The sequence below is a fragment of the Notechis scutatus genome, chromosome Z (assembly GCF_049901735.1).
Source record: "Notechis scutatus isolate UNSWTSFEM ecotype Mainland chromosome Z, rNotScu1.2, whole genome shotgun sequence".
Lineage (NCBI taxonomy): Eukaryota > Metazoa > Chordata > Lepidosauria > Squamata > Elapidae > Notechis > Notechis scutatus.
Window position 1 is genome coordinate 79,314,422 of NC_142025.1, and position 24,936 is coordinate 79,339,357.

Sequence of the window (24,936 nt, forward strand, 5' to 3'; positions counted from 1 at the left end):
CATGGCATCTTGATGACCCAAACAAAACAAAACCTTTGAATATATAGAAGTAATTTATTATATATGCAATAATTGAAAAAAAAGTCTGAACTGATCTTCAGATTAAGGATGCATGGTTCTTAATTAGCAATCTCAGTAGGCAGATAGAAAAACAAAGTAAAATGTACGTAAAGAAAATTACCACAAAACAGAGTAGGAATGAGACTATCAATTAGACTCTGAAAGCTTTGCTCGTTCTTCAAATTGTTTGTCCACTGCAAGTGATAAAGCTTGAAGGAAAGTTCTCATTATAACATTAGGAGACTAGAAGGAAAAATAAAAATGTTAAGTGCCAGAATAAAAGCTGTAAATTCACTATATAAAAAGAATTGAAGAGTTATTTAACACACTCTATGAAATATTTCAGGCATTACATAAATGTATAAATTTCATGGAAACAGAACATTTCTAATGGCATTTCTGCAGCATTATGAAGCAAGCAGTCCTCAGAGTTCTGCCTTGGGCCCAGTGCTCTTCAACAATGACTAAGGGAACTAGATATATTTAGTCCGGGAATCCCAATCTCTGACCCACTACTGGGCTGTGGCCTGCTCGAAACTGGGCCATAAAGCGGGCATATACGCCCATGCCAATCCACATGTGCGAGAGGTAGGTGCTCGTACTCAAAAAGGTCCACTTGTGCAAGCAATGGATGCACATGCCTGCTACTTATGCAAATGGGGCCGGATGCGCTCGCATGTCTGCCTCACTCACAGAACTCTCCCATCTCCCCCCCATTCCACCAAGCTCGAAAAGTTGGGAACTGCTGGTTTAGACTAACAAAGGAAAGGCTTAAGGGTGACATGATAATTGTCTTCCAATACTTAAAGGGTGTCACAGGGAAGAGGGTTAGTTTATTCTCCAAAGCAACGGAAGGCAGGAAAGAGCCACTATAATTACAGTTATCACTGAGTAAAAATCAAGCGCACACATAGGACTATTTATGTATTTTATGAATTTTATAAAATAACATCATCTTACTTGAATATACAGTGCATGGGCTAGAAAAGGAAGTTTTCTTAAGATACGACCGCTAAGTCCTTGACTTTTCCTATAAGCAGAAATATGCATTAGGTTTGATTTTTGTCAATATGAACATATAAGGAAACTGGAATAAATTTCACAACATAATCCATATTGAACCAATATGCTATTGGATGGTGGACCTTATTTGCTCGATGGTAATATTTTTGGATTGTATTAAATATTAGAAGTGGGATTTAATCTGACTGAATTTACTTTCTATCAGATTACACATTATTTAAGTATATACCTACATAATACTACTAAAAACAAAATAAAAGTTGTGCAAATTAATCTCACAACTTCTTGAGCTAGGAATAAAGGTTCCAATCTCAAAACAAATTTTGAGGATATATTTTGTGGTTTATAGAAATATTTTCGTATTATTTTAAGTGCCCCAGGTTTGGATTATTGGTTTTTGAACCTGCTATTTGTTTTTTTACAAAACATTTCTGGCATTCGCCAAGTAAGTTGCAGACCAAAAGAACAAGTAACAAGAAACCTATTAGGGCCAGCAAAATATACTGTTTATACAACGGTAATGATTTTGCAATCTTAACACATTTGTGTAATCTAGCTTTGTTATGATATACAAAATATTCCCGACTTTTCCAAAGCATTCTTAATTTGAAATACCCTGTTTCAATTACAAAAGTTCCAGTATAATCCCTTATAATTTAAATTACTCAGCTTTTAAAGTAACTTATTTTAAATATCTTCTTCAATTTCTTAGCTTTTAAAATAAATTCTACTAGGTTGTGAACTCCAAAAATTTAAGTAGTTCAAACCAGTGGATGTTGTAAATAAATGCTCCAGGAATTAAATTTGTCCTTCAGAAATACTAGATGTTTCTTCTTGTTGCAGAGGTATTGCCTTTTCATTTTGAACAAAAATGAACTGTCAGTGTGCATTTCAGAGTACTGAATGTAAATGTATTACTTTTTGGTGTTCTAAGTTTTGCTGGGAAGTTGACCTGAGAATGCAGAAGTACACTTATGCAATATACATTTCGAAGAGATTTCAAGCGATAGCCAGAGATGAGAACAGTATTTTTCTGCTGTTAATAGCAACAAAGCATTCTTTACAGAATGGAAAAAGGCAGCAAGGACAGACTAGTCCTCAAATAATTTTATATATCTAGAGGAAAAAGATATAAAGCATTAGGTTTTATTCCCATTGTTCCCTAAAGTAAAAAATGTAAACCATTTGTAATTTTGTTCCAAAATAGACTTCTTGAGACTTTCTGGGATTCATTTAGAGTATTAAAATTAAGTACAATATTACATTCAATTCTATTACTCCTTCTCATTAAGACAAATAAAAATATTGATGCCTAAGAATCTTATCCAAATTTGATTACAATCTAGATGAGATGGGCAACCTGAGATAAATCCTGAAAATATGAATGTGCTGTTGATCAGTTAAAAGTATTGCTCATTCAACCTGGTCTAGAAAAGTTATATTCTGAAAAATCAGATGTGTTAACTAGGATTCACTGACACTATTCTGTACTTTCAAAACCAGCTAGGTGACTTTGGGTGACTCACTCTCTCTCAACCCTAAGAAGGGGGCAATATCAAACCACTTCTGCAAAATGTCATTAAAAAAACTCCCTGCAAAAACTAGTCCAGACAGTTGCCAGGAATCTCAGACAGATTCAAAGGCATCCCCTAGCATACAAATAGCTAAATATTGTAAAATGTGTCAGTTTTTCAATTGCTTTTTAATAGCTGGGGGAGGAGTATCTAAGAGATCGTTGTCTCATGAATTTGTTATTAATACCTGTAGAAAGAGAACTTTTATTGATATCATCACAAAGACCCATTTGTTGAGCACAGAGTTGTTCTTAGTTTTTGAAAAAATTCTTCCCAAGTACTATCTGGCTCCAGACCTACAAGTAGACACTGAAATACAGCTTTCCGTCTCTACTCCAGTCATGTTGGACCTACAGTGGAAGAGTTGACCCAGTGCTTGGGGGCTGTTATGGTCTGAATGAAATGAAGCTAAATCTAGCCAAATAGAATGTTATTTGTTTCAGGCAGTTCCCTACCAGTGTGCCAGGCACACCCTCTGACTTGGGCTTCTCCCAGATTTACATTTACTAACTCCCTCTATATAGCAAAGACATAGGTTTCTAGGTCAGATTTGGTACTATCTAGAATGTGAGGTCTTGGCTATTTGATTCTGAAAACAGTGCTTGATCTTATGGAACGATCATCAAAGTATAAAACAAAAAGTCACCTAAAATTAAGCACTGATATGTACCTTGAAATATCTTTTAACAGGAGACTTAATTTTGACACGTCGTTTTCTAAGTAACCAATCATCTCTAGTTCATGGAGTGTTAACAGTTGCTGACGGGGATATATTATTTGGCACTTAGGAAAAAAAAGTTTTCATTTACAAAAAATGAATATAAAACTAAAAATCAGTCATTTAAAAAGCGTTAACCACCAATGCAATAAATATAAAGATACTATTCAAAACAAATAAGTTATTAAAAATAAATAGGCATTGCTTCCTTGTGCAAGTTAAATACACAGAAAAACTTCATTAGCAAGAATAAAAGTAAAAATAATTTAAATGTAATATCTTCAAGGATAAGAACTGCCATTTGTCAGAAACGGTGTAGGGTCTTCCGCTTGGGCAGTTGGATTAGATAACCTATAAGGTCCCTTCCAACTCTGATTATCTGTTAATTATACTTTAAGAATTTTAAGAATATTGAAATTACCTTCATTAGTTCTTCTATGCAAGAATGATAGATTTTGAATATAGCTGCAGGAGAAGGTGGCCCGATATATTGTTTAATATCAGCTCTATCTATAAAAGCAATATCAATTTTCTCTGTGATATTTGAAGTCGTCATTATAACCACATTAGGATACCTTTAAAATCACAATTGCAATAATGTCACTTCATATATTTAAGGAATACAGAAATTTTTCTGATTTAAATATTAGTTCATCAAAATATAAAACACAGAAGTACAAAAAAAAATGAAAATAAGGGAAAAATGAGGAAAAGGGGAAGAGAAAAAAAGTGTAGGGTAAGAGGGAAAAGAAAAAGAAACTGACTTCTGACTCCGTTTGATGCAGTAGAATAAGGGAGTAACATAAAACCTCAACTTTTTACTTTTATATAATACTTTACTATAGCCATTTTTATAACAAATCTAATCAGCAAAACCCAAAATCAAAGTTTTATTCAAAGTCCAAAAGCAGTTTCCAAGTAGAAACAAAATCGGGTTCCTTTCTCTAATCAGCAGTCAATTTTGCCATCTCTGCTAACTCTATCAACTTTTGCAGCCATTCTGAACACAGAATTTTTTTAACATGAGACAAGTTTTAATTCCTCAGGAAACTTTGAGTATATAAGACTTCTCACTGTTCTATGGAAACAAATTACTGCTCAATTATGGATCAAATGAGGTTTGACAACTTTAAATCAACTCTGAAAATTAGTAGTTTTGTTTGATAAAATTAGGATAATTATATAATTAATTAAAAATAATGATATAATTATCCTAATTATATCAAACAAAACTACTAATTTTGTTTAAAATTGTCAAACCTCATTTGATCCATAACTGAGTAGTATTTTTTTCCGTAGGAACAGTGAGAAGTCTTATATACTCAAACACTTTCCTGAGGAATGAAAACTTGTCTTGTGTTACTGTTGTAACTTGTTTTTGGCCTCTGCCTCCCAGCAATTTGCTTCCTTGCATCAAACAGCAAACAGCCTGGTCAGCTTCAGCACAGCCTGATTTAGCACAAGCAGCTGATTGTTGGTTGGAACTGCCTCCCGGAATACCTATGATCAGCTGTTCCAATCTGCAGGGATCACCATTGCCCATTACCATCTCTGTGTACCCATTTTCAGCCTGTGTGCGCCCTGTTTTTGACCTCAAGGCATCCTATGGAGCGCGCAAAGGCAGAAAATAGGGCGTAGGGAGGCGGCAATAGGCGATCCCTGCAGACTGGAACAGCTGATCATTAGTATTCCAGGAGGCAGATCCAATCAACAATCAGCTGCTTATGCTAAATCAGGTTGTGCTGAAGCTGACCAGGCTGTTTGCTGCAAGAAGGCAAATTGCTTGGAGGCTGAGGAAGATTTTTTCCCACCCAAAAGCTAGGTGTAGTTCGGAGCATCTTATAGTCTGAAAAATATGTAATTAATAATTATATATATAAAATATATTTAATTGCTTTTCCCCAAAAAAAGTTTATATGAAAGTAAAGGAGTAATCTTTTCTTGGTTCCAGATAGTCCTATTTTATTTTTAATCTTTTTTAATAAATGGTAATGATGAATGATTACCTTTTGATCTGATCAATTTGTGTCAGTACAGCATTTACAACACGGATGGCATCAGAAGGTTCAGTACCTGCATGAAAAGCACTACGAGCAGCTGTGAGACTTTCCACCTGCAAATGAAAAAAAAGGTTGCTACCTCATACATATTTTTAGGATTTAAATTAAAATTTAAAAAAATTAAATTAAAATTAATTTAAAAATTAAAAATTAATTTAAAAATGAGAATTCTGCCTGACCTCTTAAACAGTGTGCCATTTCTATTATTTCTACCTCAGGATAGGGAAAAACATTTAAGATATATTACTGTAATTAAAGACAATGAACATTTAACACAGAGCTTTATAAACAAAAAATCTTTGCTGCCTGAAAATTCAGCAGGAAAAAAACCTTGGCCTCCAAGTGGTTTTGCTGAGTTTATTTTTTGCCCAGAATTACTTTGATGGAGTTGGACAACTATATAATTGTTTAAAATAAAGTAAAATTTAAAAAAATGAAACAAATAGAAAAGAGATTTTGAGATCCCATCAAATGTCAAAACTAAAAAATGTTCTCTCCCAAGATTTTTAAGTTCGGGAAGCTTTATAAAGAACAAAGCAAACTTTTCCTTGTAATTAATTTATATCTTGATATTTATCAGTCACATAGAAAGCATTCTGTTTTTGGAGTTATTGTATTTCCCTGGTGTTTGTATGCCAAGTCCAAATTTGAAAATTGTGGCAGTGAACTATTTTCAAACCTGTAAATGAGCAGCCATAAAATAGAAATGGTAAATCACATCCATTCAATCTATCATTACTAATATCATTACTAATACTAATAACTTTCTCCTTATCCCAGAAAACTGTTATGTCATACTTTTGTTGTTAAATGATCAACTTTTGTGATCAGTAATTCCATGTTTTGTAAATTTGTACTCTGACTAGGGACATAAACTTATAAAATCCAGCCATCGCTGAATAAAAAGAAAAAAGCCCAACACAGATGGATGTAGAGAGGAAAATGGCTAACACTTTCTCTATAAGCTTAAGTTTACTAGTATATGAATCCCTGAAACCACCTCTCTTTCTTTCAGGGAGAAGATACTGTTGGTTTATCAGTAAACCCGATCAAAAACTTTTTGTCATTGATGTTACATGGCTCTGCAACAATGTTTGCACTAGAGATAAATCCTAGCCTGCACACCTGATGTTTAAGCTAGACTGTAATTAAAGCCGTATTTCTTTAGAAGCTCAATCTCTGCCATATATGATTTTCATCTCACGCTTCTCTTAGATCTGGGTTACTTGGGGGAATGTGACAGCCTGGCTCTGGAAGATTGTCAATGGTTCGTTGAGTGCCAGAATGTTGCTATTCTAAAGAGGAAGTGATAGGCATTTAAGAAATTCTTGTTGGATTTAAGACCACTACCTTTTCTTTCTTAGACAGCAACAGAGTTCCCTTAAAGATACAGTGGTATTATCTAGACTGCTTTTAGGCTAGACTCAGATCTAGGCATGTGATGAAAAGGGCATTGATTATTCTTGTTAATGATCTTAAACAGGAACTGGATGGAAAAAATGCATCCCTTCTAATCCTATCACATCCCACTCTCTAGTGCAAACAATTTATAATATTGAAATACTAGTGTAATCATACCTCATCAATAAGTACAAATACAAGGGCATCTTTGTCATCAATTAATTCTTGAATCTTCTGAAACATTTTTGTAACAAGTTTGCCGCTCTAAAAAATAGTAGTATATAAATTGATAACATATTTTTTCCCTATAGAATTACAGTTTAACTGATTATTAATCTGATTATTGTTTATTCTCAAGGCAACATGGTTGTATACTTGCTGCTGACATATTCTGCATGGCTGAAACAATACATTTCGCATATAGAATCTTAACTATGACTGTTACCCCAAAGAAGAGACAAGTGGAAATTCCCTCAGAAGTAGAAGTAATATGCAGGATTCTGTATTTTAGCGATCACAAAATTATAGGATGCAAAAGGAGAAACAAAATTGTAGAATAGCTAGACTAGACCTAAATGGAGCATGCCTACTCCTAACACTCTCCTAACAACTATTTCTTGACACATAAACTGCACTGTGACAACAATTCTAAATATTGTATATCTACTTGATCTGGTTTCAGAAAAAAGTAATATGTTGACTTGGAATAAGACTGAGTTGTGTTGTTGATTTTTGCTGGTTTATTCTTTTTTGGGAAATAGTGTGCCTTTTTGTAATGCCACCATTGAAATTAATATTACAGATCATATGGTAGAAAGCAAGAAAAAAAACATACATAAGAATCTCTGTTATATTTGAAGTCAGTTATAAGCACTGGGAAATTTATGAGAAAGGATACTCAAAACAGCTATTCAGGCTCTTCATATAGTACTATTTTTACTAGCCTGTAGCCAAAACCCTTTGAAGCCTAAAATATAAAATAAAAATATTTTACTCTAAAATCAATGAACAGACATTTCAGAATATACTATTGTGAAATCCCATTCCTTTTGCTGTTAATCAATAAATGGTTGACTGTAACAATTTCAAAGAGTAAAGTTAATCAGGCTGTTAATACTTCATAAGATGTCAGATAGATATGTAGATATATAAACAGTAGTAAGTTGTTTTACTTGCATAATAAACGGAAAAATCGTAAGAGCACTTCAACATTGGACTCAGAAATGTCTCCTTTCATTGAATGTATGTTGCTCTATGAGTGATGGGAAATTTCTAAATATGATATATAAATAAATGTATTCAAAAAGGGCCAGATACTATGTGTTGAAAATGTTTTGGTCTGGATTCTTGTAAGGAGCAGGAGGACAGATTTAGTACACCTTTTAATTCTATAATTAGAATTCCAGCTTCCCTTTAAGGGAATTCATTGAAAAAGATTATTACAAATACTGCAACTAATTTCCCTGCAGGGAAGAAAGGTGTTTGACCTTTATATTCTGGAGGAAACTTGGGGTTGTTCCTGAAACTATTGAATAGCCTGACTAAGGCTTAATCACAGCCTGTAATGATCCAGTCATAATACCCTTGAATCACACTTATAAGAGCTCCGTGGAAGGCCTCAGTTTTCAGAGGAACTTTCCAAGATGAACACTAAAGACTGCTGCTGGAGAAATAAAGAACAACTCCAACCAACCAATAAAATGGGGAGAACAATAAAATATAACAAAAGGCCTATTTGAATGAAATTTAAATAAAACAAGACCTACTTATATGAAGAGTTTGCCACCATTTGGCAAAATAATGCTTAATTTTTCACTATTCTATAGGCCATTAGTATTATGCAGATATATTAAGATTACTGTGAAAGATAGGAAGTCTCAAATTCGCTTTCTGCTCCCCAGACTTAGCTCCACATCCTGCTATGGGAAAGGTTTCATAATACTTTCTAATTTTACCATCTAAATTGTGGTAACAAGTCTGAATTGATCTGTCATACTACTATGAATGTTATGATATTATTGAGGATAATGTTTTCTTTTAGTTTGTTAATTTTGCCCCCTTTTATTCTTTATTTTTGCTGCATTGTTGTATTTTTAAATGTTTATATGGGGGTTGTTTTATGTAACATTTGTATGTGCCTGCCAAGAATTGCTTTTCAATGACATGCAAATATATTTAAAATAATAATAAAATGGATAAGAATGGGAAAAAATGGAAAAAAAACCTCTGTAACATCACTTCCTAATAGGTTTGAGATGTGTGTATACCATCTATGGTTTTAAAAAATGTAAAATGGCACAAAATGTTCAAGACTTGATGTAACCACAAATTGTAATAAATTTCACAGATTTGGTGGATGGAACCTGAGGATCAAAGATTAAAGTGTTGAAAAAAGATAAGAATGATTTTGCTTTATTTAAGATCAATAACATTTATTTACAAAACTTACAAGAAATAATTAAGCAGGCCTATAAAAGGGTTATGGTGAACCTATAAGTTGGAGCAAATAGATTTCTGCAATAAAGAATAATTTACATCAAATTCCGTTCCAGTCTTTCTCTACTCTTCCATCAAGATTTATTACACAACAATCTTTATTTGTTTCACTTAGAGAGCTCTCTCTTCAGAATCTCCCTCAAACCCATTATCTCTCTCATATCAGCTTTTCCCCCCAATCTCTTTCACCTTTATTTCTGGAGGGGGCTTTTTTGGTTTTGCTCCAGCAAAAAAACCTCTCTACTTGCCCCTCTTGAGATTAGGATTCCAAAACAACAAAATTTTTCTTCTCTTTAGCCCTAAGGAAGGGTATGAACTACTCCCTGCTCTTTCCCTCCATTATTAGGCATATCCTATTTGGAGTGCAAAAGTATGGAAACCCCGTTTGATTGATCGGTGTTAAGTAGCCTTCCGGACTGAGTCAGCTTTTCCTTGCCTACTTTTCCAATGTGTGGCAGATTCTGGAATGAATAGGACTTGTCCTTTCATTACACAGGTTCATTATACTGAGATATGATAATTTATTAACACCAAAAACTAGCAAGATAGAGTATTAAATTCCCTAGCAATTCAACATATTCCAGAAATCACAAATTTAAACACCTGAAAAATATATATATAAATACATACCTCCGAGAACCACTTAGAAAAGAGGCTGTGGCTATTTATCTCTACCAACTGTCCATGGCAGTATCTAAAAGTTCAATTAAAATTTACCCTTAAAGATTATTATTCCTGTCATGTCTTCATAAAGCATTAGACCAGATAATACTTTTCCCTAGAATCTTAGAATTATGCATAGAACAATGATTGAAACGAAGTTGATCATTTATCATTTTGTTAGAATTAACTAAAACAAATGAAGCTGAAACAGGGTCAACTTTGTTAGTTTTACAACCTGAAATAACTATTATTAAATAAGGAAAAATAACCAGTGTCAAAGGAATTATCAATTTCAAAGTTATTACAGGTCATGATGTTTCATTTATATTGCTCTGAAATACACAAATACTTTTTGTTTTCAATTAGATGTTTACAATGTTGTGGAAGCAGCGGTTGCACAACAGGGATTATAGGATGTCCAAATGGGAAAGCTCCAGATTAAAAGAACGTACATACAATAATATTCAACCTTTGCAAATTAATATTGAAATGCTAGCTTGTAAATTAGATGCTATTTTGACTTCAAATATAGAAAACATTACATAAAGTTACCTATGTGAAAGTCTAATAGTCAACTTCTGGGCCATTGCTCTACAAAGAGAAGTTTTACCAGTTCCAGGAGGACCTACAATCAAAATATAGAATACTATTAAATATAAAGAATACGATTGAATGTTTATTCAGCATATTTCCTGGCACATCATCTGACAGCATTTGCTACTGAATTATGGCAGTATCACAATAGTGACAAGTCATACAAAGTAGTTCAGTACACGAAAATACAGTGCAAAGTAGTAATTGGGACTATGTTTTGCTTCATCTTTCAGTTTCCATTGTAGTACAGGATAGAAGAAATAATACAGATTTTCTTACAGAATTATTCTACAAATTATTTAAACCACTGAAGAGAAACATTCTCAGTCTTACAAAATGCTACAAGTTAAGCATTACACTGAAGTATTTTAGCTGCATTGCTTTTTAATTAAAAAGATTATAGTTACCATGTAGTAGAATAACTCTGTTCCATGATATCAAGTTGTTATCAACATTTCGGTCAGAGAATAGTAATGTTGTGGTCACATAATTTAATAACTAATTAAAGAATAAAGTAGACAGTAGCATATTAGTACAAAACTGAACATTTTATTAAATTATTTTCATCAATGTGAAAAGCAAATCAATCCAATGATATTAAGGCATAAGAAAATTATTGACATTATAATAAAAGTATTAAATGTTAGGTTTGTTGCAGATTTAACAGACTTGAATAAAAACAAGATCAACTTGTAATTTTATCATCAAACTGAAAAAGCCTTTGACAAAATTGTAGCTGCTGATATAATTTTATGGCATTTTACACACATATAAACGTAAAATTTGGGGAACAAGTCAAATTATATCAAAGCAGATAGAATTTGGGAATGAAATAGCGTACCCATTTATGAATTATATCTTTCTTGGAAATACCTAGAATTTCTCAATATCCTCATTTTTAAATGCCTATTTCTTCAGGATTCAAGACTGGAGAAATTATAATACATAATCTTAAATTAGATAATTTAACTTTTTAAAATTCAGTACTGTATTTGTACAAATGTTACATGAGATTCTGTTCAGAAAAGAAACCTATTGTTCACTCATTGAAAAGTAATGTATGCACAAACATTTCCAAAATATATGAAAGGAGCCAATAAAAGAAGAAAAAAAATTTCCTTTAACGCTCTATCACAAGTACAACTAACTTGTGATATGCCATTAGGGATAGTAACTTTAACTTAAGGCATTAAGTAGAAAATTATCATTTTCTTTCTGTCTTTCTTGCTGTATTACATGAAAAATTCACTTGTTTAAGATTATAATGGATTGTGGATGGAAAAGAGGATTGTTATGTTGTGAAACTAAGAGAAAGCAGGAGCATACAATAGATCTGAGTGAAGGTGATCTGATTTTAGGAGTGAATTATTCAACATATCCATACATAAGATATGGCTTAAGCATGAACTAAAGGGGGAGTTAAAACTAAAAAACCCAAGAGAAAGTAATATAACAGGCCTGGAAATTGGCTATGAAATCAAGCTTTGATTTGTTTTGAAAATGACCTCTTTGTATACTTGTAATACATAAGTTTATATATGCTCCTATCAGCCAAACGTGTTCAAGTCGGCGATGAAAGAAATTTCATTTCTGATGTCAGAAAAAAACTTCTATCTTACTTAACTCTAATTAAAGAAAACAAAAGCAAAGCAATCTTAAAATTATATACAATTATCTCAACTTCACACTCTCAATCACTTGTTGCAAATTCTAATTAAGGGGAAATGTTTTTCAAACTTTCTTCTTTCAAATGATATGACTAGCCTATAAAACTAGCTTTTGACACTTAAGTATTGTAATATATATTTTTGTAAACTAGACTGCACTTCACAGGATGCATCGAGTCTTATTTTCAGTTATCTGATCCTTACCATGAATTCCACTCTATTTTTAGTACTCCTGTAATGCCATTTTAATTTTGCCAAGATCAGGAAGCACCAAATTCTTCAATGACATAAATAAATGCCAAGAAACACAGTGTACTTTAAGTAAACAGTTATTAAAACAATATTTGTTATCAATGGGAAATTCCTATAATTAATAATGTAATAATAATCCTGTAAAATCATTGCAAAAAAGACATCTTTTTGAATGAAGAAAATTTGACATAATCAGATTGACCCAATCTGGATCAATTAAAGTTAGAACTGAAGAATCTTCTTCTTGGAGGAGAATCAAAATGCTTTCAAAGAAAAAAATCCAAGTCCAGTTGCCTTTTGGTAAAAGCACCTTTGGGGCAACCGTGACCTGAATGATTGAGAATCTCTACAGACCTAGTCACATTGACTTTGTCAATCTGATAAATTATAAATTACATTGTTTCAAACATAATCAACCATTTCAAAACTCGATTAAAATGCAACTTACATCCGATTTTATTTCAGCATCATAAATTAGGCTTTCCCATAGACGATGAAACTCAACTGTTAAAGCAAAAATTGTATATTATTTTAAAGAGAAAAGGGCAAACTATTAAAAACAGTATAGTTGGCAACAGAAACCTTGGGATTTTTGAAGCAGTTACTATAGTGACTATAATAATGAGGGACTGAGTATTTTGCCCATATTGCTATACTGGCCAGTCAGAAAACTCCCAATTAGCTGAAAAGAAAGGTTTGAGAAAATGAAAGATCATGGCTTCAAAGTAAAAATGAAACCAAAAATAGTATGTATCTTTATGGAATATTTATTATCTTTCTTTAAAGTCTAAAGCTAAGAACATGTATTTCTGAACAAATAACACCATTCTTGATATGATTACCTTTGCCTACACAATTCATGAGGTATAAGCCAAGGGTCCTCATCCCCCAGGCTGTAGCCCACTACTGGGCTTTGAGCCCTTCACAATCAGGCCATGGAAATGGCTGATATGCACATCACGTCTGCGCAAGCAGTGGGTGCATGCGCTCCATTTGTGTGAGCAGCAGGTGCACACACAAATAAAGCTGTGCATGTGCTTGTCCTCCATGCATAAAGAACCTATCACCTCTCTCCCCCCCCCCGCCTGCCAGTTCCCAAGGCTGAAAAGCTTGGGTAACTCAGATATAAGCCAACTGTTAAAAAACAACTTCCTAGGTTTCAGGAATTTTAACATGAACACTCCTCATTTCATGCTTTATTTTCCCACTGGAATTTGAATTTTTTTTTTAAATTATTATGTCTACTAGAATACATTTTGTTGACTCAGAAACATTTCCAATTTCAGGAAGCTGTATACTTCATCATTTCAAAATGATGTTCAGTTTGATGCTTATTTTTATAAATCCACATTTAAACAAAATCTTGCCCACTTAAATAACCAAATTATATCCTTAGGGTCTTTTGAAATACCTGTAGGTAATAACCATTGATTAGCTGCAACAATATGCTCATCTTCCTCATCCAGATTTTCTGTAGTAGACCCTTCCTCATTGAGATGAAAAATATGGATTAAAAGTTTGCACTTATTCAAGCTGATAGGCTGCAGTGAAGAAGATGAAAACAAGTTAGGTGCAATTAAACCCACGCTTACCTAGAAATATGTTGTAATTGTCATGGCCCAATCAGAGCCAGGTTTGGAGAAGGGGTTGGAACTGGGACGTCCAACAGGGAAGGCGTGTCTCCCTTGACATGTTTGGAGAGGCCAGGCTCCTGCTCAGGTATTGAGGGAGGTGTTCGACCAGATGGAAAGCTGCCTGCCTTCACAGACAGTGGAGGACCGGCTGCTGAGCAGGCAATGGTGCTAATAGGCAGCAGATCCCCTCTGATGAACAGCTGTCTCCTCCATTTGGGAGGGCATGGAGAATGGAGTATAAGCAAGCTCAGAGAAGAGCTGTAAAGTTATTTAGAAGAAGATTGCCCCATCCCTTCTCACAAGGAAAACCTGGAGTGGAGTGACTTAAGGAGAAGCCGTGGGCATCCAAAAGTAACTCCTGGATGACTTATAAGTAAACTTTTAAAATAGAATAAGAGTAACAGAACAAATGCAGAATTCATTGAAGCCAACGAAGCATATCTCGTGCAATACCTTTTTCTAAATAGGCCCATTGTGCATTCTGATCCAATGCACAAGAAAACAATCAGGTTTTCAGGAACTTACAGAATAACAAAAAGACCAGGACCATGTTGTTCCACAGACCAGGCATGAAAAAAGAGCTAAGGCAGGCTTTTGGTTCTATCAGCTGACACTATTTCATACCATAGAAAGAACCTGAAGCATGCCCACTTTGTTGGATCTCATGGGTCAACGAAGATAATTGGAGAATTTGATTCCTCGACTAACTTTATTCTATACCATTAAGAGGTTGAAACTGATTATGTGTCATCAAGTTAGTGTCATCTTTTAGCAACTTAAATTACAATTGGGAGCTTATATGCAGCCAATGTCAAATATAAATAATATAATGCTGTATGGATGCATGCTCATATGAAAACTCATGATATTGCATAACTATTTTATTCTTATTTTTAAAAACTTCTCAGTAATTTTAATATTAAAATATGCAACATTTTAACAGCTAATTATGGAGAAGCAAATAAGCAAAAGAATAAATTACCTGTCTGTCTTTCAGCTGTAGTTCTGTATCCACAATTGCAATTGACTGTACATTATTTGTTAGGTAGCAATCATCAAACTCAATCCATTTGTAATCACCAAAAATAACATTGTGCCTCTTCAACAGCTTTAAGACACTTAGTTTGATATCTTCTTTTTTTGCAGTACTGGTTAAAATAAGAAAGATAGAAAATAATAATCAGCTTCACCATAATCAATTACAACCAAGAAAAGATAGAATGCCACTTATTTCAACCAGCTGAGACACAAAATATAATCTATCATGTTATCAGAGGAAGGTATGCAAAGCATACTTGACTGATAAGTGACACTGTTCTGATTATAATACCCTCAATTGAAGACAATGTTCTAACATGATTCCAATACTAAAAGGAACTTCGAAAAAGAAAAATCTAAATATGATTGAACTACTAAATCTTACAGCACAAAGAATCTCCTGTCAGCACTCATGTATCTATTTACCAAAAGCATTACTATCTCTTCCATCTCCCAACTTTCCAGGATGGTTATCATTTTGTATTTTTCTTTGGCAGGTTGGTACTCAACAGGTTTAAAGAATGCTCAGAGAGCCCCTAGGTAAACTTCTAAATGAAAACTACCCTGGAGGCTAATACTTTGTAGTTTCCGTTATCTGATGAATTAGGAAAAGGATTTTAAAACTTTGTTTGGGCCATGGAATTATTAATTAAAAAAATCCCAGATCAGTCTGAAAAATAGTGGTTGTAGTATTTTTTCCACAGAAGAAAAAGCTTTCTACTGTATTTTTGAACAACAGCTGTTAATGTGTCTGTCTGTGTTTGAGTGAACTTTTCAAGAGGTGGGGCGGGGGGCTCCTGTCTGTTGTCTCACATGAAATCCATTCATGAGGTGTGAAACCAGAAGATTCATAGAACATATTATGAAAAAAAAACTGAGAAAGAGGGCCTGGCAAACAGTTAAAACAATTTTCAACTCTTATCCTAGTAGAGGATGGTTTCATATGCTTAATGTACCTATTATCCATTGCAATACTGATTTGTCAGTATTACTTCTCTAAATATGTTATACATAAAATGAAGGCTTGATCTTTTAGAAGTAATCATTTGTCCATCTATATATAGCAGCTGTCACCGGAAAAATCTGCGGAAATTTTTGGTCTGCGGAAAAATATTGATTTTTAAAATATTTTTTATGCTGCTGCCCAGAAGAGCGTGCCTGAGCCCAAACACTGGGCCTTTCTGGCCTTGGAAGCCAGGGATCCTGCAGGCATCCCGCCCATGTAAAGGCTACCCAAATCCCCGGGTTGTTTGCAACTCGAGTGAGCCATGCAGCCTCCCTGCCCACCGCACCTGGGCCTGCCAGACACCATCTGCCAAACCAAGCGGTGGGCAGGGATTAGCCCGCCGAGGACAGCACCCCTCTAGCACCCGCTGCCCTGGCAAAGGCAAAGCAGAAGCAGGCAGTGGCAGTGCATCAGTGGTTCACCGAGCTGGCCTGCTGATCTTGGCCGGTGGCAGCGGCTCTGACTCTATCCTCTGACTCTAATGCTGCGGGCAAGAACCAGCCATGCTGACCCCACTTCATGGCCGTGCAGATGGAGCCCGCACTGGCCGCTGCTCAGAGCTCTGGCACCGGTCCCCCTCCCCCCAGTCCCAGGTTGACCGACCTGGGATTCATGGCCCAGCGCCAGTCCCGTGTTTGCTCAGTAGGGATTTGGGGACTAGCCGGGCCAGCTGAGTGTGCACAAAACACTGAGCTGGAGATCAGGACTTGTGGGGGGGGGGTCGTCGAGCCCAGCTGGCTTCACTGGAGGCACTGCAAGGAAGCCCATTTATTGAGTTGGCCGGACAGGGGTCGCTCACACAGAGGCCTGGCCTTGGTGCACCACCCTGAGCAGGCACCAAACTGAAGGCAGGGGAGGGTCAGTCCCCTTACATGATTGCCTTCCGCCATTTCTCATTAAATGTGTGTGTGTGTGTGTGTGTGTGTGTGTGTGTGTGAGAGAGAGAGAGAGAGAGAGAGATGGCAGAGAACTCTTTCAAACAGCATTGTTACTCGCCTCCGTCATCTCTCTCTTTCTCTCTCTCTCTCTCTCTCACACTCACACACACACACACAGAGATATTTAATTGCTTGAAAGGGACAGGCTGTGCTTTACTTCTACTGTAAGCACCCGCTTCCAACAACCATTCTTTTCTCAAGCAGTAGCAGCTGGGTTAGGGGGGGGAGCCAATTCCAATGGGCCCCATGGCTTTCCCCATGGCCCCATAGCAGCAGCCTGAGCAACACCCAAGCACCAAGCCTGGCGGAGCGCAAACCGTGGTTGTCACCTGCTCCAGAGCCACAGGGTGAGATGAGGAAGAGAGCGGTCCTTGGCTTAAGATTGCCTGGTGCCGTGGGGAGGGCTGGGGCTAGCAAGAGTGCATCGGAAACATCTCCAAGCACCCGGAGAGATCTCCCATTCCTCATTGACTCAGCTGATCTGCAGGCCACAGTTAAGGGGCCAAGCAGTCATGAGGTGACCGGGGAAGGGCTGATGCCTGTGCTAGCACATCCACCCTCTTCACTAGGCCCATTAATCTACAAATGTATTTATCTTTTTCAAAATTTCATATTAATGGTCCACGGGATTTAAAATTATGAATTTAGTGGTTCCTAAGATCTGAAAGGTTGGTGACCGTTGATCTATAGCATGTTATTCATTTGATAAAAATGGTAGGAGACTTTGCAATAGAGAACAAAAACTGCAATACAAAACCAACCTGTTTGATTTCTGATGAACTTCCACATGTATCTGCAGGGATTCCCAGTCATTTTGAAGAGGCAATTTTAAATCACCTGTTGCTTCATCCATTTTATAAAAACCTAATTAGAGAATAGTTATACATTTAAAAAGGCCAAGAAACAATTTATTTGATCACTCAAAATGTATTTTTTAAAAAATTAATAGCCAATTTCTGTTTCTATTGTGTTTTCATTTCTGATTCATTTATCAGATACATTAAAGCAAAAATGGTTCTATGACAACTCTTTTATGGACACACCTGTATTATTTTTCCAGAATTTCCAATCTGGCCATTGGCTGAAAGAGATTTAAGTTCTGAATAATGATATCAAAATAAATTTAAACCAAGTCTATTTGCAATTTAAATGTCCCTGGAACAATAAAAATATACCAGTTTGCAACCAAACACTGCCTTTATACCACTTAGAACAGTAGTATAGAAAGTTTCAGTCATGCAGTTCCTATTCTTTTTGCATTAAGTTGCTATGTCAGGTTTCCATGTGACTGTATGTGTATGTGTGTGTGTGTGTGTGTGTGTGTGTGTTCCCACATCATTGTAGTTGTGCTTTTAAAGTTGTAGCAAGGTTTCGGCAGAATCTCATCTGCCATCATCAGGCTTCTGTATAGTGTTCGTCTGTTGCTACAACTTTAAAAGCACAACTACAATGATGTGGGAAAAAACCCAAACAAAGCTGAATACCATACATGTAAGTACCCGCGAAAACTTAATATACATACATACACACACACACACACACACACACACAGAGTTGGTCCTTGACTTAAAACCACTATTGAGCCCAAAATTTCTCTTGCTAAGTGAGATATTTAAGTGGCCTTTGCCCCACTTTACAACCTTTCTTGCCACAGTTAGAGAATTACTGCAATTGTTAAATTAGTAACATGATTAAGTTTGACTTTGTCAGAAGGTTGCACATGACCTTGGGACACTGTAACTACTGGTATCAGAAATATGAATCAGTTGCTTAGATGTCTGAATTTTGATCACATCACCAGGGGAATGCTGTAATGGTCATAAGTGTGAAAAATGTTCATAAGTCATTTTTTTCAGTGTTGTAACTTTGATCACTACAGGAACAGTTGTATGTTGAAGACTACAAGCATTAGGATGAAATCACTTTCTAGATTGGTAACAAACTACCTGTGCTCCCGATTTATTCACATTTCCCTTGTCTTTTGCCATTATTAAAACATGGGAAAATATGGTACCGTGTTTCTCATATAATAAGGCCGGGTCTTATTTTTTTTTGAGCCCCGAAAAAATGGCTAGGCTGTCTTTTCGGGGGTGACTTAATTCCCCCCCTTGCATCTTTGGGTGGGCGGGTGGCGACGGCTTGGATGTTGACCTTGGCATTGGTGGGGCACTTCGTATCGGGGTCAACGCAGGCAGCACCATATCCGGGTGTGCAACAAAAGTACTTCCTAACGGCAAGCTCCCCCACCATTCCCCCCCATTTCACATGTTTTAATATAGGCCTTAATTGGGGGGAGGGGCTTAATTTCATTTCATGCCTATAAAACATGTTGGGACTTCCTATTGGGGGAGGCCATATTGTTGGAGAAACAGGGTAGAATCAGTAATAGGCAAAGCCTAAATCCCCAAATCGTCCTTTTCCAGGACACATAGGGAGCAGTTTCAGCTTCTTGTTGGCAAGCTAACTGAGCAGTTTTGAAAATCATTGATGTTCTTGAAGAGAAAGCTAGCTAATGTACTTATTTTACATTTCTAGATTGCCCATTAGGCAAGATGTGAGCTGCAAAAACCCAGGCAACAAAAAGTTCGTTTTAATCTTTATCTCTTTGCTCCATCTAATGATTGCTTGGAATTTTGCAGCTCATCTATGTACAGCAGGAGGTAATGTGTTTATTTAATGTATTTAAAGTGGTTTTGCTATTTAAGGTTGAAAGTAATTTTGTTAATTGCATGCAAGCCTAAAAACATTTTTTTGCTGTTGTTTAATTGCAATTTTTGTTTCAGATGCCAAGAAAATTAAACAATTACTGTGTCCTTTCCTGCTTTCTCTGACCTCCTTTCCAAATCTCTGTTGTTTCCTTTGCCTGTTCAGGCTACTGGTAACTAGACTGGCTACTTCTATATCTGTCATTTTGTGAATAGCCAAGTCTTCACAGCATCCACTGTATAACAGTGTTCCCCTGCATTCCCGAAGCTCTAAATATCTTAAGCTCTCCATAGCTGCTCACTCCTAATTTATTCAAAATGAGTGGAAACAAATTCAGCTGAAGTAAATAGTTTCCCTATACATTTAGCAATCTGGCAACTGAAGAGCTTAACTCCCCATCTTAAATCAGTGAATGTTAAATAACTGTAAGAATTTCTTGCATTCTTAATTTAAGACAAAATTGCAAATTTTTGTAGCAATTTAATTTTTCCTTTCTGCCAAAAAGACTTTTGCTAAACCATTTTTAAAAAGCCCAAATAGGCGGCTGAATTTACCGCCCATTCCCAGTTTTCCAAAGTACAAAATAATTTTCAAGTATTGTACAAAGCATTATTTTCGCCAATCGTCTCTCAGTTCCCTTATGCAAGAAAACGAAAGTCACGTCCACAAGGCTTGGAATTACATCGGTTTGTGGGATCCCGCGGCCGTTTTGTTTTTCTTTGGCAGGAATTCGCTCAACCTACTCAGAAAAGAAGGATAAAAGTTGTCTTCGCTTCCCTCTTAAGTGATTATCCAAAGCCCTAAAAAGTGGAACAACCATAATTTACATAATCTCATTCAATCCATACGTTTCATAAAAGGCGAGATTTAAAAAACAAAACAAAACTCTTGACCACGTACCCAACAGCTAATTGCTACCTGGAACATACGTTGCTTAATTACTTACGCCTGTACAAATTTCCCGCGCTCCTTTCTTCATTAACCAGGATCCGACTTGAGATCAGAAGTGTTTCCGTGTTAGCTTCTTACGTCACTTCCTCCCATTTCCGAGTTCCTTAGATTAGAGGGAGGTGTGGGTTCCAGGTGGGCTGGGAAAAGTGGGTTTTAATATTTAATTATAGTTATGGGGAAGAAACATAAGAAGCATAAGGCGGAATGGAGATCAACATCTGCCCCGAGTGTTACTGCTACTGGAACTGGGGCCAGTGCTTACGACGGTAGGTTAAATGGGCAATCGTGGAAGAGGAAGGAGGGTGGGGAGTAGGAAGAGGAAAGTAAATCCACAATACGAGCATCTGGAAAAGCGTTTCGCTTGGCGCACCATTTGCGCGCCTTTGTCACTGAGACTTTGTCCCATTTCCCCAGGCTGTGATGGAACTTCGGGGGATTTTTATTTCCCGGTAGTCTATCATTATTCGGGAGGAATCCATTTATTTCTGTAAATGTCTGGATTCTGGTCAAGTAAGGTTTCACATATGTGATAGCAGGCTCAATTTGCCTGTAAATCAGAAGTATATTAAAATAAAACTGCCAATTCTGCAATTGTATGTAAAATTTGAGAGTGTACTGACCTTATTGACTCCTTAGAGGAACTGGATTGATTTTTTTTTTAATTCCTCTGGTTTTCAGGAGTTCATCTCTGATATTGTTTTCTTCCAGTTCGATCTTGATGTTGGATCTGAACTGAACTGAATAAGGCTAGTACCCCTTTGCCACTTGCCTATTTCTGTAATTTATATGATTGGGGCATCCCTAACTTAGATGACATTGCAGCAGTAGATCATCTAATGTTGTTTCAATATTAACCAATCCTATCACTGTGCACTTACAGGTGAAATTCAAAAAATTAGAATATTGTGCAAAAGTTCATTTATTTCAGTAATGCAACTTAAAAGGTGAAACTAATATATGAGATAGACTCATTACATGCAAAGCAAGATAGTTCAAGCCGTGATGTGTCATAATTGAGATGATTATGGCTTATAGCACATGAAAACCCCAAATCCACAATCTCAGAAAATTAGAATATTGTGAAAAGGTTCAATATTCTAGGCTCAAAGTGTCCCACTCTAATCAGCTAATTAAGCCATAACACCTGCGAAGGGTTCCTGAGCCTTTAAATGGTCTCTCCGTCTGGTTCAGTAGGAATCACAATCATGGGAAAGACCGCTGACCTGACAGTTGTGCAGAAAACCATCATTGACACCCTCCATAAGGAGGGAAAGCCTCAAAAGGTAATTGCAAAAGAAGTTGGATGTTCCCAAAGTGCTGTATCAAAGCACATTAATAGAAAGTTATGTAGGAGGGAAAAGTGTGGAAGGAAAAGGTGCACAAGCAGCAGGGATGACCACAGCCTGGAGAGGATTGTCAGGAAAAGGCCATTCAAAAGTGTTGGGGACTTTCACAAGGAGTGGACTGAGGCTGGAGTCAGTGTATCAAGAGCCACCACACACAGACGGATCCTGGACATGGGCTTCAAATGTCGCATTCCTCTTGTCAAGCCGCTCCTGAACAACAAACAACGTCAGAAGCGTCTTACCTGGGCTAAAGAAAAACAGACCTGGTCTGTTGCTCAGTGGTCCAAAGTCCCCTTTTCTGATGAGAGCAACTTTTGCATCTCATTTGGAAACCAAGGACCCAGAGTCTGGAGGAAGACTGGAGAGGCACACACTGCAAGATGCTTGAAGTCCAGTGTGAAGTTTCCACAGTCTGTGTTGATTTGGGGAGCCATGTCATCTGCTGGTGTTGGTCCACTGTACTTCATTAAGTCCAGGATCAACGCAGCCGTCTACCTGGAGATTTTGGAGCACTTCATGCTTCCTTCCACAGACAAGCTTCATGGGGATGCTGACTTCATTTTCCAGCAGGACTTGGCACCTGCCCACACTGCCCAAAGCACCAAAACCTGGTTCAATGACTGTGGGATTACTGTGCTTGATTGGACAGCAAACTTGCCTGATGTGAACCCCATAGAGAATCTATGGGGCATTGCCAAGATAAAGATGAGAGACATGAGACCGAACAATGCAGAAGAACTGGAGGCCGCTATTGAAACATCCTGGTCTTCCATAACACCTCAGCAGTGCCCCAGACTGATAGCTTCCATGCCTGGCCGCATTGAGGCAGTAATTGCTGCAAAAGGGGCCCAGACCAAATATTGAGTGCATATGCATGCTTATACTTTTCAGAGGTCTGATATTGTTCTATGTACAATACTTGTTTTATTGATTGCATGTAATCTAATTTTCTGAGATTGTGGATTTGGGGTTTTCATGAGCTGTAAGCCATAATCATCACAATTATGACAAATCACAGCTTGAACTATCTTGCTTTGCATGTAATGAATCTATCTCATATATTAGTTTCACCTTTTAAGTTGCATTACTGAAATAAATGAACTTTTGCATGATATTCTAATTTTTTGAGTTTCACCTGTATAGTTCTTATTTGTGCAGACACCTTTTATGTTGTATGAAGATAAAATGTATGAAGATACTCAATTTATGAAGTGATAAGGATTTCAGCAGAGTGCTATGATATAAATTAGAGAGCTTTAGGATTAAATCAGGAAAAAATTATTAGGATCCATTTGATTCCCCAAGTTCACTGGGAACCTTGGACCATTTACAAATGGATTAGTTAATCTTACCTCAAAAATTACTTGTAAAAAAACACCACAGTTCTGCCTTGACTTCTGTGTGACAGCTGTTCAAACACTTGAAGATGGTAGCTGTCATATCACCACACAATTTTCTCTGTTCCAGGCTAAACATATCCATCTGTTTTTCTTTTGAACCTCTTAACATCTTTGTTGCTCTGTTCTGCACATATTCTAGTTTGTGTCCTTCCTAAAATCAGTGCCCAGAATTAAACGCAACATTCTAAATGCTGTCTGACCCATATAGAATAGAGAGGAATTATCACTTTTCTTGCACCTGAGAGCCTATTTGCAGTATAGAAATGGATTTATTTATTTATTTATTTATTGCAGATGCATTGCAGTGTTGGTTCCCTTTGTATTATCTGTAAATTAGCAATTATATTTTTCTGATCCAGGTTATTTTATGAATATGAAAATAGGAATTGAGATATCTATTTTCAACTTGGTTTCATCAATTTTATTTGTAATGCAATTCATTTGTTGTCTAGCCCAGTTCCATTTTAAAGAAATCCATCAAAATTGCCATGTATTTTCTCTTCTTATATGATTAATATTTTTCTAGAAATTAATATCCAACTGACTTTAATGGACCTTTCCCTATTTATGATGGTACAGAGAAGACTTGTTCTCATCTAATTCTCTCTGATTACTCAAAAATAATTTATAAGCCTATTTATTAGTTTCTTCAGTATTTTGGGATGCAGTACCTCTGGTCTTAGATATTTAAACTTAAACTAAATAAATATTTTCTGATAATGTTTGACCTCGTGGTTCAATCTTGCCCCTTAATCAAGTTTTTATAATTATTTTTAAAACAATAAAAATAGCATTACAGTCAGAGAAAGATGATTTTTTTTTTTAAACAAGTTTTATTGAAAATTTCAACAACAAACAAATCATTACATATTTAAATCTTTTCCTGTCTTTCTACAGGAATTTCCCCAATATTCTCATAAAACACAAACAAACACAAACAAACATAAAAAAAATCTTTTAGTAAAGTACCTTGGCCCCAGTTACCTCTCTTTGCATGGGCAGCACATATCACTCTTCACAATTCTATCTTATTTAATCCATCTTAATTAAATCATTATATTTATATCTTTTGCCCATTCATTATCCCTCTATCTCTTCTTATAATAAAAAGAATTTCTCCTGAAATCACTAATCAGAGTATGATGCCTTTCTATCCTCCCCCTAAGTTAGTAAAATTAACATTTTTTAGAAAGATGATTGTTAAAGGGTAGGGAGCTGGATATGGAGGTGGGGAGGTAGGATACTTCTCCTACCACCCATGATAATCCCCCCATTGGGGCCTCAAGTCAACTGCCAGAGCCAGATCTTCAGGTCCTTGCAGAAGACCAGTGGGGTGGGAGCAGGTTTCACTTGGGATTACTGAATAATAGACTTGGAAAAGCTCCATCTCATTTGACAGAAAGCCTTCT

General features: G+C 36.2%; 2 protein-coding genes across 8 annotated transcripts in view; one reads left to right on the forward strand and one right to left on the reverse strand.

Moving 5' to 3' along the window:
* Positions 1-34: 34 nt before the first annotated feature.
* TRIP13 (thyroid hormone receptor interactor 13) lies at positions 35-20,867 on the reverse strand. 4 transcript variants are annotated; one of them, XM_087947139.1, is made up of 15 exons: positions 20,731-20,856; positions 20,574-20,630; positions 17,886-17,988; positions 15,125-15,290; positions 13,920-14,049; positions 12,957-13,012; positions 10,997-11,087; positions 10,548-10,620; positions 9,963-10,026; positions 7,014-7,100; positions 5,382-5,488; positions 3,797-3,950; positions 3,328-3,440; positions 1,021-1,090; positions 35-303 (listed from the first exon to the last, which is right to left on the reverse strand). In XM_087947139.1, exons 3-15 carry the CDS (start codon positions 17,975-17,977, stop codon positions 208-210), a joined length of 1,299 nt encoding a protein of 432 aa, XP_087803265.1. In that variant the 5' UTR covers positions 17,978-17,988; positions 20,574-20,630; positions 20,731-20,856; the 3' UTR covers positions 35-207. The 4 variants fall into 4 exon arrangements, with proteins under 4 accessions (XP_087803265.1, XP_026534103.1, XP_087803266.1 ...); XM_026678318.2 differs by lacking the exon at positions 20,574-20,630 and having other exon boundaries at positions 20,731-20,867; XM_087947140.1 differs by lacking the exon at positions 20,731-20,856 and having other exon boundaries at positions 20,513-20,634.
* BRD9 (bromodomain containing 9) overlaps positions 20,859-24,936 on the forward strand; it is an 84,751-nt gene continuing 80,673 nt past the window's right edge. For all 4 annotated transcript variants that reach the window (XM_087947132.1, XM_087947134.1, XM_087947133.1 and 1 more), the window contains exon 1: positions 20,859-21,047. In XM_087947132.1, the coding sequence (XP_087803258.1) occupies positions 20,954-21,047 (94 nt within the window). In that variant the 5' untranslated portion in view covers positions 20,859-20,953. The remainder of the gene's footprint in view (positions 21,048-24,936) is intronic.